The sequence below is a fragment of the Tiliqua scincoides genome, chromosome 1 (genome assembly GCF_035046505.1).
Source record: "Tiliqua scincoides isolate rTilSci1 chromosome 1, rTilSci1.hap2, whole genome shotgun sequence".
In the NCBI taxonomy this organism is placed as follows: Eukaryota; Metazoa; Chordata; class Lepidosauria; order Squamata; family Scincidae; genus Tiliqua; species Tiliqua scincoides.
In genome coordinates this window covers 277958365-277975722 of record NC_089821.1, presented here as the reverse complement: position 1 = coordinate 277975722, position 17358 = coordinate 277958365, and the positions used below count along the sequence as shown (strand labels likewise).

Genomic DNA, 17358 nt, shown 5'->3' with positions numbered 1-17358 from the left:
AAAGCTACTGGGTGCTACAGGAAAAGGGTGTGGAGAAGTGACAGGCAAGGGGCTACATTGCACACATCCCTGCCAATTCTCCCCACCAAGCCCCTGCCCTACAAAACTGAACTGTAATTTCTGTCCCTCTTTTGGACTATTCAGGGGACATCTAGTTCCATCTTTTCCTTCTTAATAAAGCACAACAATATTAAAATATTTTAAAACAATGGCAAAGTTGTTCTGGGGGTGCTGTGTGGGAATGTGTGTGAATCGGCACCAGTGATGTCATGGAGTACAATGCAACAGACACCACAATCAGCCCCATGTATATTACACACTTTTCCAATCAGTCTGGACTGGACAAGTTTGGATTGTATCATGGCAAATTGGAGCTCACATGACTGAGTGAGCTTCAGTCAGTCACTCTGGAGCGATCAGGGTTAATAGATGAACAACTTGAGAGTTCAATTATTATCTGACCACAGAATTAACTAACTCTGCTTCTCTAGCTGTATAAAGACACAGATGGACATTATGAATCCTGTGCAGGAAAGGCACCAGGAAATCTGATCCTGTGAAATGTGATTGCACCATTAATTCCCTTTGTGATGTGCCCTCAGTCACCTGTTCCTTCTAACAGAATCTTTCACTTTCCCCATTCATTCTACGGTTGTGCATCAGGAGCCAGTGTTTCCTAGCAACGGGTTCCAAGAGGATGGCCAACTTATCTGCAGAAGGCGTTGAGGGAGTCATTCAGTTGGAGGTAAATAAAGAAAAGTTGAAGCTGATTCTTGCAGTGGGGTGGGGATGGGTGGCGGGAGTTGGGAGAGGTAGAATCCCTGAAATATAATACATGAAACACCCAGGAGGGCTCCTCTCTTGTGGAAACATGCAAAACCAAGACAGAACTGAAATTAACTTTGAAACAAAGATAGTGGCTGAATTTGCAGGTGGAAAACCCATCTTGAAATCTGTGATTTGAAACAGATTATCTGCAGAGTTGACTTTTGATATTTGAGGTTTTAAGCGGTTCTCAGATTTTTTTTTTTGGGGGGGGGGAGGTCAAATTCTGATGGCAAAACAGATTTCAAACTCAAAATTACCACTGAATTATTATATTAATAACAGATATTTATTGCTGATTTTTAAAAGTATTTTTGTCTGTGGCCAGTTGCCTTGCAAGATGTGCTTGGAGTAGATAGGACATAAATACGAATAATCACAACTAAACAGTGTGCTTTAAATACAGTGCTTCAAACAGTTTAAGCTTTCCTAGGAATCTTGTATCCAGGCGATGAATCAGTGAATTAAGGAGAAAGGGGCAGCCTCTGGAATCCTCCCTCTCTTCCTTTACACCAGGAAAAACTCTGTGGTAGCTTCTGATAGGAGCTTGCCAAGCAGCTGAACGCAACTGTAAATAAGTCAGTGGTCAGCAACACCAATGAGCTGTCTGAGTTCATTTGTCAAGGAACAGCAGACAAGATGTGAGGGGGGAGCACTGCCAAGCCCAAAGCCTGCAGAGCTTCTGTACACTTAATCATTTGACATTCTAACTCCCGTCAGCACTTCTGAATGAATTTCAGGGTTCTGGCCCTGCATTCCCAAAGTTTGAATCTGAGTGTGAAATGCGCATATAAAAAAACCTGAATTTCTGATTTTGAGCAATCACAGAGCTAATGTGATGTTTTATTTCTGCTTCCACTTCGGGGCAGGCTTAGAGCAGCTTCATGTACAATATTTCTTTTACGGTGCCCATTTTTGAATCATCTCCTTTATTTTGCTGTGCAAACCTTTTGTATATAAATGTTCTTGATGATGATGTTGGTGAATGCTGAAAGCAAGAGATCTTGCCTTCCTTGACAACTTGCTGCTGTGCCAACTTCTGTTGTTAGCCAAAGTGTTGCGTGCTGTTTTATGCATTTGCTCTTCAGTGTATGAATATCAGTCAGCACACGCTCCTCGCCTCCCCTATGCTATCAGGGCCTCTGAGAGGAATATTATCAGGGGGTACAAAATTTATTTCGGTTACTTTTCCAAAGGGGGAGGGTATGAAACACGGCAGGGGAGGGTGTTGACAAAGGTAGGCAGAAGAGGGGTGAGGAGGGAGCAGAACAAGGCATGGGGAAAGTGGTCACAGCTGGAAAAGTCTTTGGAGCCCAAGTCTACTGGGCTTCCCAATAGTCCAGGTCTATCTGCCCATGCAGCATCAGCAGCGAGGTACAGTAATATGGAAAACTAAACACACTCCTCACTCTCTCTAAAATATTTTAAATACAGAAAATCATGGCAGAAAATTAGCATCATCGTATTTAGGCTCACACTAGAATGGAAACTGTCCTGTGTCTACTAAAACATATTTCTGCAGCAGCCCTGCAGCTGTGTCCCTGAGCTCCTATACACTCCGTGGCAAGTGGATCTACATGCCAAAGAGCTACTGTAGCATGCCAGCTTCCTCCCAGATTTGACATAAGGAGTGTCATGTATGCATCCCTGGCTCAGCACATATGGCTTTCAGTAGCAGCAGCAGCTGCACACCCAGCATCCCACATGGGCAGCAAGTTCAGGTGAGACAGGAAAATATAAGATCCCAGGAAATTTCTGGGTCCCCTTCTTTGGCTCCTGGGGCCAGGTACAAATTACCCCCTTCACCCCCCCCCCCATGAGCCCTGGATTAAATCACTATGCGGGAAGTAAATGAGGCCTCTTAATTCTGGAGAATAATTAACTAAGCAGCCTTTGGGTGCATGAGTTTGGAATAGCAGGAGAGAGGCCAGCAGGGGTCTCCTCACGAGTGCTCCTAATCTCTATACCAGTGTTTCTCAAACTGTGGGTCGGGACCCATTAGGTGGGTCGCAAGCCAATTTCAGGTGGGTCCCCATTCATTTCAATATTTTATTTTTAATATATTAGACTTGATGGCATGTGGGGGGGCATTCTTATCCCCTGGGGGCTGGGGATAAGAATAGGCCCTCAGTTTGGCTGTACTTGTCGTAAGAGGTGACTAAACAGCCACTGGGTAGATGGGGCTCGTCAGCCTGGGAAGGCAGCTCATCTGAGAGAAGGAAAACTCTGATCCCAAACCTCCACTGCCTTGTGGCTACATCCAGTTATGGAAAAGGCAACCTCGAGGTAAAATCTGGAGCCGGAGTCCCTGAGGCAGTTCATGGCTGAACACAGTCACGTTCTGGCAACTCCTGCGACGCTGCTGGAACCAACCGTATTGGCTTCTGCCTTTCCATTGGACCATTTCAGCTACGTGGAGAGGGGGGATTTGCTGCATGGGTAACAGTCTATCCTCCATATCTACTTTACCCAGGCTTCACACACTGGAGAGGACACTCTGTTCCAGAACCACCATTCAGGGCGCGATATCATAGTCTTCCAAGACTGAAGGATGCCAACAACAGATGGCATGTGATTGCATTTAGGGAAATGTTACTCATCTGTACTTTTTGTTGGAGTTGTTGCAACTCCATCTGCTGTCCAGAGGGGGCAGGATGCCCCAGAAGGGGTCAAGCTATGGCCCAGTGACTCTGACCTTTCTACCTGTTCTCTCTGTGATCCTTGTGGGGTGTGGCCCTAACCCTTTATCCTTCCCTTCTCCTCTGAGCACTTCCTCTTGTCCTCTGACCACTGACCTGTTAAGATGGTGTACACCAGGGCTCTGATGCCCAGGCCATCTTGAGCACAAGGCATGCAGGGCGAGGCAGCTCCAGGGCCTTGCTATCTCTAAGTAATAGCTGAACCTCTGATCCTAATCAGATGCTGTAAATATACACTCAATGGAACTGTAAGTAAATAACTACTTCTTTTTGCAACTTTAACAAGCCATTGCCTCTTTGTCTTTTTTTCATTGATTAGCAGTCAGCCAGGTGAGGGAGTTTCCCTGGGGTGATACCCAAAGGGGGGGTCCGCTGCTTAAGCTACTCTGCTTCCCCCCAAAGAGGAAACTATTTTTAATTTCCTTCAACACTTTTAACAGGCTACTATGTATATGCTTTTAACAATGATAGTCAATGAGACTTACTCCTGGGTAGGTAGGTAAGTCCTGGGTAGACTTACGTGTGGGTAGGATTGCAACCTAGGATGGTTAAAAATTTTCCTGCTTGATGATGTCACTTCTGGTCATGACATCACTCCTGGTGGGTCGTGACAGATTCTCATTCTAAAAAGTGGGTCCTGGCGCGGTGCTAAATGTGTGAGAACCACTGCTCTATACAGTTCCACTCACACCCACATTACTAGGATTAGAGCAGGACTCATAGGCTCCAGCTGCCTATGTTTGCCAGGGACAGTCCCTATTTTTCTTATAACTGACCCACCTGAGTCAATCCTGACTGTGTCCCTATTTTTGCATTTGTTAAAAAATTGTTAATTTTTGTTCCTCAGGCTTCAGCTGCCCCCGTGAGGCCCCTAGAAGAAAATCTCCAAGGCTGTTTCTCTTGCACATTCCATCTAAATGCATGTGCATAAACATTAAGGCACCATGCAATCACACCCTGCCATTTCATATCTTGCAGGGGATGAGATATGTTTTGAACTGGTGAGAATGATAATATATTGTGGGAGAATGTTGATTTGGATGATAAGGTCACGACCCGCTGCAAGAAGGTCACACATCTAACCATACAACAACTCCCTGTACTGTGCAATTAGGGGCCCGTTCAGATGCCCCCCATGCTGTGGCCCCAGTCCAGAGCCCCCCACAGCTGCTCCGTTAAGCCCATCAGCTCTGCCCATTATGAAGTGTGGAGCTTGGCCCTCTGCTAACCTCCCCAGCCTCTACCATTGGTGTGTTCTCATGTTAGCTGGCCCGCATCTCATACTGATCCTATTGTTTGAGCATTTTTACTTCAGAAACCTTTTGCAATTCCCACAGGGGAAACAATAATTAGCCAAGAAAAGGGTGGGAAAGCAGTTATAGGAACCTAGGACCTGAGGGAGAACTCACATTGTCAGGTCCAGTAGCAAAGGACTTGCCTTATGTGGGAAAGCTTCTAGAACTGACTGAGAAGCTCTGTGTATAAGCTCTTTCATGATATGCTGTGAGGCCTTGGTGGTTCAAAAAGATACTACGCTAATGCCTGCTTCATCATGTCACCTATACAGAAGGGGAGAGCATTGTTATAGGAAAAGGAAATATACCAGCTATTAGGGTGTGGAGGAACTTACCTTTAGACTTACCTAGTAAATCTTGTATCTTTGACTCCTTTGCTATACCAATCCCTATACTGCTTTCCTTACCCTGGATGATTTAATTATAAATGCTCAACTGATGTTAGTTCTCTATTGTTCACTGGTGTCTGTGTCCATTTCTTCACCAGGAATACTGAGGCTGAGTCATGGAAGCTCTGGGTAGTTCAGTTGTTGACAGAATCCCTGAGGGGTGGGCATTTTGTTAACACTATTGATCCATAAAATCAGTAGGATCAGCAGCACAGATTTGACCCTGCCTTTGCTTTTTGACAGCACCTGGCACACGTTACCCTAAATAGGTATCACCAACTAGCAGAGGATTAATTGATATTACATTATTATAATGAACCTTGCTCCAAAGGCCTAAGGCAGTGGTTCCCAAACTGGCTTCCTGGGGAGCTATGAAATCCTTGTGAAAAACCCACTGCCATATGCAATACATAAGACTGTAGCCCGAATGGGGAGCCATGGCCAATGGCCCAGTAGGTCAAGGGAGCCGTCAAAAAACTTTGAGAACCACTGACCTAAGGCACAGTGGAACAAGGGAGCTGTTCCCTCACTGGCTGGTTTGAATGCTCAGGTTCCATTGGAGAAACATGGTCTGCTGACAGTTAGCAGACACAGGTAGTTGGAGCAGCAGTACCTGCTCCAGAAAAATTGTCAGTATATCTCTGTTATTGTCAATCAGTTGTCATTAATGTGTATGATGATGAACTAGTAGACTCCCCCCTCCCCCATTTGGGTGAGGGTTGGAGAGCAACAATTTGGAAATTTATATCCAGTAAAGGATTCAGAAGTCTTGAGTTTTGGCATCTAGCTGGGATGTTGGAGTGGGGTGGGGGGGGGAGAGGGTGGATTTCAACAGCATGCTGTTGGCTGTAGGGTAACTGATGAGGCTTTAAAAATGGGCACTGTGTCTGACTTCTCACCTTTGTATATTTGTAATTACACAGATATTACAAAAACTACATGACCAAGATCCAACAAAGGTTAAGAGAGCATAACTCTGTGTTGGATTATAGCCTCCAAGTCTCTAGTTCATTCTCCTCTCAAGAGAACTGTCTAAAATGCAGTGGGTTGCAACCTGATTTCTGGTGGATCGCAGGTCTGCTGGGCCAGGTCACTGCAGGGTAAAATGGCATATGTCCCAGAAGTCACTTCTGGGTTATTCATGTCTTGCATCCTTGGCCACATTGTGCTGTGTTTCCCAAACTGTGTGTTATGCTGGTGTCCTGGCCTTGGCAGGCCCTGGATCCACCATGGATAATGCACTGGGTCACCAAGGTAAAGTATGTCAGATGCAGGGGAGGGCACCAGGATGCAGGTCTCTTGTTATTAGGTGTGCTCCCTGGGGCATTTGGTGGGCTGCTGTGAAATACAGGAAGCTGGACTAGATGGGCCTATGGCCTGATCCAGTGGGGCTGTTCTTATGTTCTTATGAGTTTGGGAACCTCTGGTGTAGAGGGCTTTAAATGGGGGTCAGACAATTTTGGAAAAAAGATCTAGATCTAGCTGTGCTAACTAAACAAAACCTCCATGTTCAGGGGCAGCATATCTCTGAACAGCAGCGGCAGGTTAAGGATCTTGCCTCCATGCCTTACTTGTGGGTTTTCTGGTTGTCCGCTGTTTGGATGCTGGACTTGTTGGACCTCTGCCCTTTCGGACCTTGCAATGCAGCCACCAGGGGTGGCACCAGGTACATGTTAAGCCTTGGAAGAGTTCAAATTATCCTGGTAGTAGAGCAGCCCTTTAATGGGTCTGCTGCATCTCTGGTTTGTTTGAGTTACTCAAACTGCATTTGGCCTTGATTGGAACAGGGTTGTGCCCAACAAACCTCTTTGCAAGGTGTACTTTCTATCCTACATATGATCTGATGCCTTTGGGACTGCATGTGTGTGACCCAGATTTCTTGATGTTTCTCTGTACCTGCAATTGATTGTGGTGTGTCCTTTTCCTCTTCCAGCTTTGTGTGTGTGTGTGTGATAACAGTATCCTTCTGAGCACCAAAGCCTGTTTGTCTCTAGCACTATTTGATTGCTCCTGTGAAGGACTCATCTATATTTCATTTTCATAAAATAAGAAAATAAATGAGAGTTCTCTCCCTTGGTGTCTTGGCCAGCGAGAAGGAGGCCGTCAGTATCTGAGAGAACTGCTGGGATGGAAGAAGTTTGACGAAGTCCGGGATTTGCGGCAGACCATCCGACTTGATATCTGCTACCAGAGCCTGGTCTTTGCTGCCCAGCAGGGCTTGCCCTGGCCGGCTGTCGCAGAGGTGGGAAGGTTGACAGAGGAACTGCTGGAGGACAGCAAAGGTGAGCCAAGACAATATGCTGGAGGAGGCCTTCAGAAAGAGCACACTGCTCATGTCTTTAACCCAGAGCTATGCCAAAATGCCCTCCTCCGACTTGCCATCCTCTTTATAGGCTGTTAAATGTGTGTGTTGGGAATGGTATTTTGGCAGTTTGTGGAACCAAAACAGGGCCAGTGTGGGGCCAGTGTGCCAGCATTGGTGATTACTCTCTGGGCTGTTGGCAGCCACTTTTCTTTGTTATACCCACAAGGCTTTGAAGTGAGATCAAGATGCAAATTTTAATCGGTAATCGATTAAAAATACGGAAAGAGTCCTCCAATTAAACAGGCAACACATATTGTAAAGAACGTCCATGATTTGTAATCTCAGCATTTATGACATCACCTCCATCTCTTAAACAATGTAAGTGGGTATCGAATAGCCACTGTTACAGTTTGCAACCTGTTTTACGATGCGGCTCTTCTACCTTTAGCAGCAGCCAGACTCATCAGAATATAGCAGGCTTGGAGCTAAGTCATGGAAAAAACCTGTGCTTTTTACTTGTCAAGCTGCTGTTAAAGGTAGGAAAGCACAGCTATAAGATAAAAAGTGGTCACCCTGGCTGGGTCACTGTTTCATCACACAGGTAAGACAACATGTACTTTACCACTGACGTTAATGTGAAGATGTACTTCCGCTTCTTGGGAAAGATGGCATGAATGCACCATCTAATTAAGGACAAACTGGAAGCAATATTAATCACATGATAAATTAATAAAAGTGTAGCGCTAATAACCCTTTGAGGAACTGAAAGGGCTCCTGTGCTTTTGAATAGCTGTGTAGGAGTTTACACAGCACAAATCTTCTCACCACCTCAGAAAAGTTACAGCTGCCACATTCCCTATTATTATGTAAGCTTTCTCCACTTTTGAATCAGATCACCAGACTATTCACTGAGCAACATAAGCCACCAATTGATAAATCTGGAGAATTACACTGACAGAATCTGTCCACAGGCAAGTAGATCAGTCCATTGCCAGGCTGGTGCCCAGAACATAAAATGAATGGACTTCAAGGGACAGCTGCTGAACTAGCATTCTAAGAAAGGAGCAGCAGGTTTTCCTGGAATACAAATGAGGTTACAGCCAAGCCTGCTACTTCTCCCAACCTGGGTGATGCTTCCTTATGTGCGTGATTGATTCAGGACACAGCTATGGAGACAGGCTCTGCCCTGCCCCAGGCTGACATCTCTCTTAGCAATCCCAAGGGATTAGGTCTTGCACAAGCTGAGACTGCCTGCCAGTTGCTAATTAAGTCCTGAATCCTGAATGTGGCTGACCTTGTTTGGGGGCACAGAGAAACAGGGGCTTGAACCAGAGTTGCTTTCAAACTGTCCCTGTTGGATACATGAGAACAGTGGCACATAGCAAAACTTTAGCGCCAAAAACTCACTGGAAAAGCCCAAGTAGGTGGATAAAAAGCAGGCACAACTTACCTGAAGCCTACCTACAGTTTCTGAGGTGCTAGGACTAGGTTCATTCATTCAGACCACTGAGGGGATTATATAGTCCAACCACACACACAAGCTACTACAAAACTAAATATGTTTTGTTATTTTTCTCACGTAGCCTTTCTCACCCAGAGGCCTTTTGGACTTGCCTCTTCAAGGGATAGTATACAACTATGAATAACCCCAGATTCCCCACTCCAGAGGGTAATGCCTAACTCTTGAGGGCCATAGGGGCTGGGAAACAAATGCCAAATTTGTCAATAACTTCAAACAATCAAAACAAATATTTTGGATGTAGCTTGGCTCACTTGCATGAATCGAGGATTATGGGCTGCTCCATCAGCTTGTACATGCTTTGTTATCGGCCCTTTGCTGACAAGATGGGCCCTTTATCTAGTGGGCCCTCAGAATCCTAAAGCCCATCCTGCTCAGGTTTGTGGGAGAGTTTGCATTCTGAAAACCTCTTCATCACTCCCTTTACCCCAAGACTAATTAACATGTTGTATGTGTCACAGGTCCATAGATTTCCTCCTGGCCCACTGCAGATTTGTGGAGCATATCCTCATTTGACTGGCCCTAAGGACAGCCATGAAACATTGGCTGCCCTATTTCTACAGCTCTGGTTTAGTGCTTTATTGACTGCTTTAATACTAGGGATGTCTAAACCCAGGCCAGCCTGAGGGTGGGTCACACCTGAGACGCACAGAATTTGCTGTCATTGCCACCTCATCCATTTCTCCAGTGGGAGGATGGTGCTGGAGCACCAAAGCACCAAAGACTGGGATCCATTTCCCTACCACCTTCCTTGCATAGTGTCTTACAGACACTGAGAGCAACCTCACTGAGAGTAGACTCCACAGTTCTGCACTTCCTGTTTTATTTAAAAGAACCATGCAAGGAAGGTGGTAGGAAAGCAATTACTGCTTTCCCTGCAGGTTTTTCTAGTGGCATACATGCAGTGGGGCAGCAACTCACTTTCCTACCCCTTTACCTCAATCCTTCTCTGCACAGTCCTATTACATGAAACAGGAAGTGCAGAATGTGCTGAGATCACTGCCAGACACCCCACACTTTCTGTTTTATTTAAAGGGGCTACATGAGGAAGGGCTGATGCAAGTGGGTAGGGGAGCTGGATCACTGCCTCCCGATCAGCTTCCCACTCGGAAAATGAGGGGAGTGGCAAGTGGATCGGAGATGCAGAGGCTGAATATTTTGGCTTAAAGCATCTCCAGTCTATTCGCTTTTCCCCACAGTTTGCCACTTGATGTGAGTTGCCACCCTTGGTCCAAACTAACACCTGAGACCTTACTCAGCCCTTTTCAGGGTCTCAGCTGTGGCTGTCCCACATACCAAAGATATAGGGGACTGTTACCTCCAGAAATCTTATGCCCCTGTCCTACCACACCACATTACAGCATGCAGCCATGCAAATGGAGGCTGTGCTATATACTGGGGGGGGGGAATCAGACAGCCTGTAGGAGGTATGTAAAGATAGTACCTACTGGTAGGCTGCCCAGTTACCTATGGGCCTCCTTGGACATACACTAGCTTTATTGGTGGCATATTTTAGGGGAGATAAAAGTGGTGGGAAGGCTTTAAAAGGAGGAGATAAAATATTGGTGTGCATGATTGCTGCCAGATCCACCCCCCTCCCCCAATACACCTTCCAGTTCCTTCCCTGACATAACCCATTACTCCCCACAAACCATCCCCACATCGGCTTACCTGCTCAGGTGGAGACCACGGGCTGCAGCAGTGGGTGTCTGATGCTAATGCTGCTTTGTGGTGGTGTCTCAGAAGTGGCTGCCAGCTGCACACCCATCATAAAACACTTTACAACACTAGGACTCTGTCCTTCTGGTATTAGACAGCTCATAGGATTGGGCTGCTCATCAATTAATCATGCAAGTTGCAGTCTAGTAATCAGCACATTTGCATACATTTGCAAATGGTTAAAAACAATTGACTAAAAACAAGAAGCTGACTTTTTTGGTCTTTAAATGAGGCACATCAGTGTTGCAAGAGGCATCATCTTAAAAGAGGCATTCCCTGTCTCTCATACATAGACCCAGACATAGGCCACTCTGCCAAAGATCTCCAGCAGCTCATGGATCGTTTTAGCAAGGCCTGCCAAGATTTTGGACTGACAATCAGCCTGAAGAAAACACAGGTCATGGTTCAGGATGTGGACTCACCTCCCTGCATTACAATCTCTGAGCATGAACTGGAGGTTGTCCATGACTTTGTGTACCTTGGCTCAATGATCTCCGACACTCATTCTCTCGATACCGAGCTAAACAAGCGCATCGGTAAAGCAGCTACCACGTTTTCCAGACTCACAAAGAGAGTCTGGTCCAACAAGAAGCTGACGGAACATACCAAGATCCAGGTCTATAGAGCTTGCGTCCTGAGTACACTTCTGTACTGCAGCGAGTCATGGACTCTTCGCTCACAACAGGAGAGGAAACTGAGCGCTTTCCACATGCGCTGCCTCCGACGCATCCTCGGCATCACCTGGCAGGACAAAGTTCCAAACAACACAGTCCTGGAACGTGCTGGAATCCCTAGCATGTATTCACTGCTGAAACAGAGACGCCTGCGTTGGCTTGGTCATGTCGTGAGAATGGATGATGGCCGGATCCCAAAGGATCTCCTCTATGGAGAACTCGTGCAAGGAAAGCGCCCTACAGGTAGACCACAGCTGCGATACAAGGACATCTGCAAGAGGGATCTGAAGGCCTTAGGGATGGACCTCAACAAGTGGGAAACCCTGGCCTCTGAGCGGCCCGCTTGGAGGCAGGCTGTGCAGCATGGCCTTTCCCAGTTTGAAGAGACATTTTGCCAGCAGTCTGAGGCAAAGAGGCAAAGAAGGAAGGCCCATAGCCAGGGAGACAGACCAGGGACAGACTGCACTTGCTCCCGGTGTGGAAGGGATTGTCACTCCCGGATTGGCCTTTTCAGCCACACTAGACGCTGTGCCAGAACCACCTTTCAGAGCGCGATACCATAGTCTTTCGAGACTGAAGGTTGCCAATACACAAAAAAAAAAGGCCTCTTGTAAGACCCATCTGCAGGTTTTGTAGGTACTTGTTCGGAAATAATCAAAAGCTGAAAGTGACTATTTGCTCACATCTATTTTTTTTTTCTATGACAAATGGGGGAGGAGAATGATTTACATAGGAAAAAGTTTTAAACCCTCCCCTCCAGATCATGGCCTCCTGTGGCTGCAGTTTTTAAAAAGTTCAAAGAGACAATGATATGTTTCACATCTTATCTCGTTTGACCCTGTCAGTCCTAGCTTTGCCTGTTCCTGGCTTGTGGCAGAGTTTCTCTGAAAGGCTCACAGGAATCAGCATTGGTTTGCGGCACACAGATCTGTGTCACATCTCCCTCTTGTGGCTGGGATAGCAACCTGTTAGAGCAGAAGCAAGTAAATAGACCCCTTTGATACTGACCTAGAAAGTCCCGGTCCCCACAGGGTGGGCATCCATTTTTCCAACAAAGAAGGTGCCTAAGAACTAGAAAGAAAATCCATCCTGGAACAGAGAGCTAGAGCTGGGAAGTGAGACAGGAGGAAATGGAAGATGCAGTCCCAAAAGCAGTCTGTTGCAAAAGCACTGCACTGGCCAAAGAGGCCAGACTGGTGCCAGAAGCCCCAACAGGTGCAACCCCTAGGTTAGGTCAGAAGATTATAGGATTGCTGATAGGCTAGAATTGGCCCAGGCCTCAGCTCATTCTCCTGGGCTTTGACCCTGCAAGAACACCACTCCAATGAAACAGTAATAAACTATTGGAAATGGAGCAACACTCAGGATGGGTTACAGAAGGGTGGAGCTGTGAAGGAAGAGGAATGTTGGCTGGTGCAGTTTGGAGGGCAAAACAAATGGAGCCAGTGGAAATAGCCTAGTCTCTGCAGTGATTAAAAGGGCAGAGTCCACCCGCCTTTGACGTCTGAACACTCTACAGATGCAAATGGCCTATTTCTCCCTGGGGTGGTAGACAGGTGTCTGGGCTGTACCACTTCAAACTGTGAGTGGGAACTCAAGTTGCTCACGTTTCCTTGATGAAAAAGAATTAAGATTTTTTTTTAATTTGGTGCACTTTGGAAAGCATGTCAGGGACAAGGTGGGGAGTTCCAGCCAAGTTTATTCAGCCAAGTGCAGCTCCACCTGTTGCCTGAAATGGTATAACCCAGATACAGGTTTATTATAGCAGTGAGACCGAAACCATTTTGTCCCACTGCCTCTGTTTCACTCTCTTTCCACCAATCTGAAAGGCTCACAGGAGTCAGCATTGGTTTGCAGCACACAGATCTGTGTGACATTGAGAGAGAATGCTGAGTAACAGATTGTATGCTTCTCAGGGCAGAGACCTAAGAGCATAAGAAGAGCCCTGCTGGATCAGGCCAAGGGGCCATCTAGTCCAGCTTCCTGTAACTCATAGTGGCCCACCAGATGCTTCTGGGATACCTATACCTTGTTACCACTCCCTTGCATCTGGCCTTCAGAGATAGGCTATCTCTAAAACCTGGAGGTTGCATATAGTCATCATAGCTTGTGACCTGTGATGTGCTTTTCCTCCATAAATCTGTCCAATTGCCTTGGACTAAATCTGGCAGGGACACAACATCACAACATCACAGTGTTTTTCAGTCTTGGGGCAGGGGCCCCAATAGGGTTGCAAAGCCTTATTTATGGGGTCTGGGGAGTAGTAGACTGGAAATCAAAAGCGGAGTAAGTAGACATCCCCCCCAGTCCAATTGGCCGTGGAGCAAGTGTGCACAGGATGGGACTGCCGGTGCCGCCACTAGCACTTGGGCTCCTACATCTTTGCTTTACCCTTTCCCTTACCCTGCATGCTGCCCAGTCCAGCATTCCCTTGGCATCCTCACTGAGGAAGCCAAGCCAGTAGGCTTGGCCATGCCACAGCCCGAACATAGCAGGTGGCCATCAGTTTGAACAGTGTGGGGGTGGGTGGCAACAGCAGATAGGGTCCCAGGAGGGGAGCAGGATCAACGGTGGGTCCCCAGCCTCATTTTTAATGTATCTATTTATTGGGGTTGTGGCATGAAGAAGGATGAAGACCATTTTCCTATGGCAAGCTGTTCCACAGATTAATTATGTGCAGGGGGGGGGGTAAAAAATATATTTCCTTTTGTCTGTTCTGACTCTCCTGCCAATCAGTGTTAGTGAATGACCCCTGGTTCTGGTATTGTGCAAGAGGGAAAATAACTTCCCACTATCTACCTCATGCATAATTCTATATTTTGCAGTGACATCCCCACTCAGGTACCTTCTTTCTAGGCTGAAGAAGAGTATTGTGTCCAGTTCTGGCTGCTACATTTCAGTAAGACTATAGCGGAGCTGGAAAACTTACAGAAGTGACCAAATGATGAGTGGGATGGGGTTCCTCCTGGAGCTCTTCACAATCCCTCCTGGTCTTAGCAGTAGTATTCCGGGGACGGGACGGGACGGGACGCAGCACTAAGTTTTGCAGGCACCTCAATGTACCATGTTAGTGGCCCCTCCCCTTTGCCTTCAGATCCAATCTGGCTGGTGAGAGCAAGGCAGAGGCATCTCCTCTGTATTTCTCTTGCTGCCTGGAATGACTCCTGTGATGAAATAGTTAACAGTTGTGGTTTTCTCTTCAATTTTCCTCCAACACAACCTCCTACCTATACACAACCTCCAGTGTCTGAGGTGCTTCAGACTCAAAGGGGAGTCAGTCAATTGGAGAGCTGGGGCTAGAAGATGGTCTCCAGACCTGAGGGAGACTCTCTCTTCTTTCTGCATGCTTCAGACTGGGCAGGACAGGGAGAGCCACTCTCTGGTAAGCAGAGTGAAAGCTGCTGGGGAGAGCCCACTCCCTGGGGAGCAGAGTGGAAGGCTACTGGGGAGAGCCCCAGGGAAATAGAGAAGGGACTGAAATTAAGATAGGTACATCAGGTTTTGTTTAGTTTCCTTTGTCCTTCCCATCCAGAAGATAGGAGCTCTTAGTTGCCTCAGCTTACACTAGGCTGAGTTGGGATCCAGGCTTTCGCCCTAGTCTCAGCCTGCTCCTGGAGGCTTCCCTGCAGAGCCAGCCCCATTCAGGGGAGGTTTATTGGTAAGAAACTAAGCCTGTTTACATTGTCTTCTTTTTCCTCACCTGTTAATAAAACCCTTTTGCTTAAAACCTCTTCCTGTTCTGGGATCAGTGGATTTGTCAACCTCCCTGTTCTGCAGGTGCTACTGGCAGACTGAGAGCATTTTGTAATCCTTGCATAGCATTCTTAGAGAGGGTTTTTGCCCCAGGAAGCCCTCTGGGAACTGGATCTCTTAGGCTGGTGGCAGCGGACTAGACCTACTAGGTCTGGTCCTACCAAACTGCAGGTTAAACCGATTGGAAGAGTAGGGCACAGGAAGGGAGTGAGTGCTTGGCATCACTGCCCTGGGTTAGTGGGTGGTCGCTGGAAGTCCCCCTCTTCTTTCATGATAACTCCAAAGGCAAGAAGCAGGGACTGCTTACATGATGTGTTGAGGCACCTGCTAAACTTAGCATTGTGCCCCCCCCTCGGAATGCTACTGGGACTTAGTAGAGCTCTTCCTCCTTTGTGGTACTGTATACACTCCAGCTGGGCCTGTATTACTGTTGGATTAAACAGCCTCCATGCACTCTGGAGAAATTGAACCCTTTCGACTTTTCCTTTCAGCTCCACCCAGTCAGCATGGCTGCTCCAGCTGCGCTAGCTTTCCAGCCCCTGAGTAATGTGCTCCATCAACTGCTGCACCTCCTGGGTAGTTTAGGGGTATTTGTCAAAGGCTGGTCTCTGGATTCCTCCAGCAAAGCCTACTAAAATTGCTGTACTGTAATTAAAGTCAGCACCTCCTCCCTGGCCTTCCTCCTTGCCCTATCATCCACCTCTTACAGGCGTGAACCCAGTGTTAGGCTACTTGGGAGTAGGGCTCCTGGGTCTTCTGCCTGATGCTGCTGAATCATTTTCAGAAGGGTTCTGGAGAGAGTCCCAACCTGGTCTTGGCCCGCTCTTCAAACTGGCCACAATTATCCTTGCCCCTCCCCCCGTGGCTTGCTCCACTAAGCTGGGTCTTAGATGTTAGAAGCTGGGTTTCAAAGATGCCATTATTTTATTTATTTATTTACTTCATTTATAAGAACATAAGAACAGCCCCATTGGATCAGGCCATAGGCCCATCTAGTCCAGCTTCATACCCTGCCTTTCTCCCTGAAGGGACCCAAGGCGGCTTCATTCCTTATCATTCCTTGTTCAGAATTGACCATGGAAGTCTTGGCGTCACCCCCTCCAGAACACCTTCCTCCAGGATGCTTATTGTCTACAGGGTTGAGTATAGGAGCTGGCAAAGCAGGAATGCCCCCTTACCAGAGGCATTCCATCTCCATGGCATGCACCATTTGGGCTTTCAGATCCTCAAGGGCCATCCACTGCTTCCGTTCTTCTCTGTTGGCCCCCAGGCGTTTCTCCTTCAGCTGGAGTAGTCTCAGCTCTATTCAAAATTTGAGCTGCTCCACAGAGGTTAGTCCCTTGATGATGATGCTGGAGCCCAACTCTGATGAAGTGGGTTCTTTGGCTGGCCAGGGGGTCACTTATGGTTGATCTGGGAGTTGTGGTTTTTGGAGTTTGGACTCTAGCAGGTGGTGGAACCTCTTAATGTGGGCTAGTCATACATGTAGGAGCATGTATGGAGTGATGCTCATCTCTTTCTCTCTACCTTAACTTTCAAGTTGTTCCCAGGAGACAGATAATAAACAAAAATCTGATAGCATTTAACTCCGGCCATTGACATACTCAGCCATACCTTTGTGCTTTTGGGGATGAGGAGCCCCAGATCTCATGTCACCACCAAATGCTTCTGGAGTAGCCCTATTTCAGTCCAATCAGAAGCAGGGGTGGCAGAAGGGCCCCATGAGAGCTTCACTCAGCACCAGTTTTAGCCCAATTGGACCATTCAGTCCAATCTGGCTTCACACCTGTGTACTGTGGCAGAGAGTGGATTGCCCACAGTCACAGCCAGCGCTTTGCATGGAGGTAAGCCTCCATGTAGAGGTCTGTGCAGTGAGTGGAGCACTTGCGGGGCCCTCCTGTCCACCTCTGCTTCTGATTGGCCAAAATCAGGCCACTTCAGAAGCAGCTCCCACCCACCCCTGATTCTGATTGGCTGAAAATTGGGCTATTCTGGAAGCCGTTGGCAGTGATGCAATGATGTCAGCACAGGTATTGGCAACCTTCAGTCTCGAAAGACTATGGTATTGCGCTCTGAAAGGTGGTTCTGGAACAGCGTCTAGTGTGGCTGAAAAGGCCAATTCGGGAGTGACAATCCCTTCCACACAGGGAGCAAGTGCAGTCTGTCCCTGGTCTGTCTCC

The 17358-nt window shown here is 47.2% G+C and overlaps 1 protein-coding gene across 1 annotated transcript in view; it reads left to right on the top strand.

Moving 5' to 3' along the window:
- The first annotated feature begins 697 nt into the window (after positions 1 to 697).
- Positions 698 to 17358, top strand: part of C1H8orf74 (chromosome 1 C8orf74 homolog) — a 34497-nt gene continuing 17836 nt past the window's right edge. Inside the window, exons 1-2 of the mRNA XM_066611954.1 lie at positions 698 to 745; positions 7298 to 7490. Of these exons, the coding sequence (XP_066468051.1) occupies positions 698 to 745; positions 7298 to 7490 (241 nt within the window). The remainder of the gene's footprint in view (positions 746 to 7297; positions 7491 to 17358) is intronic.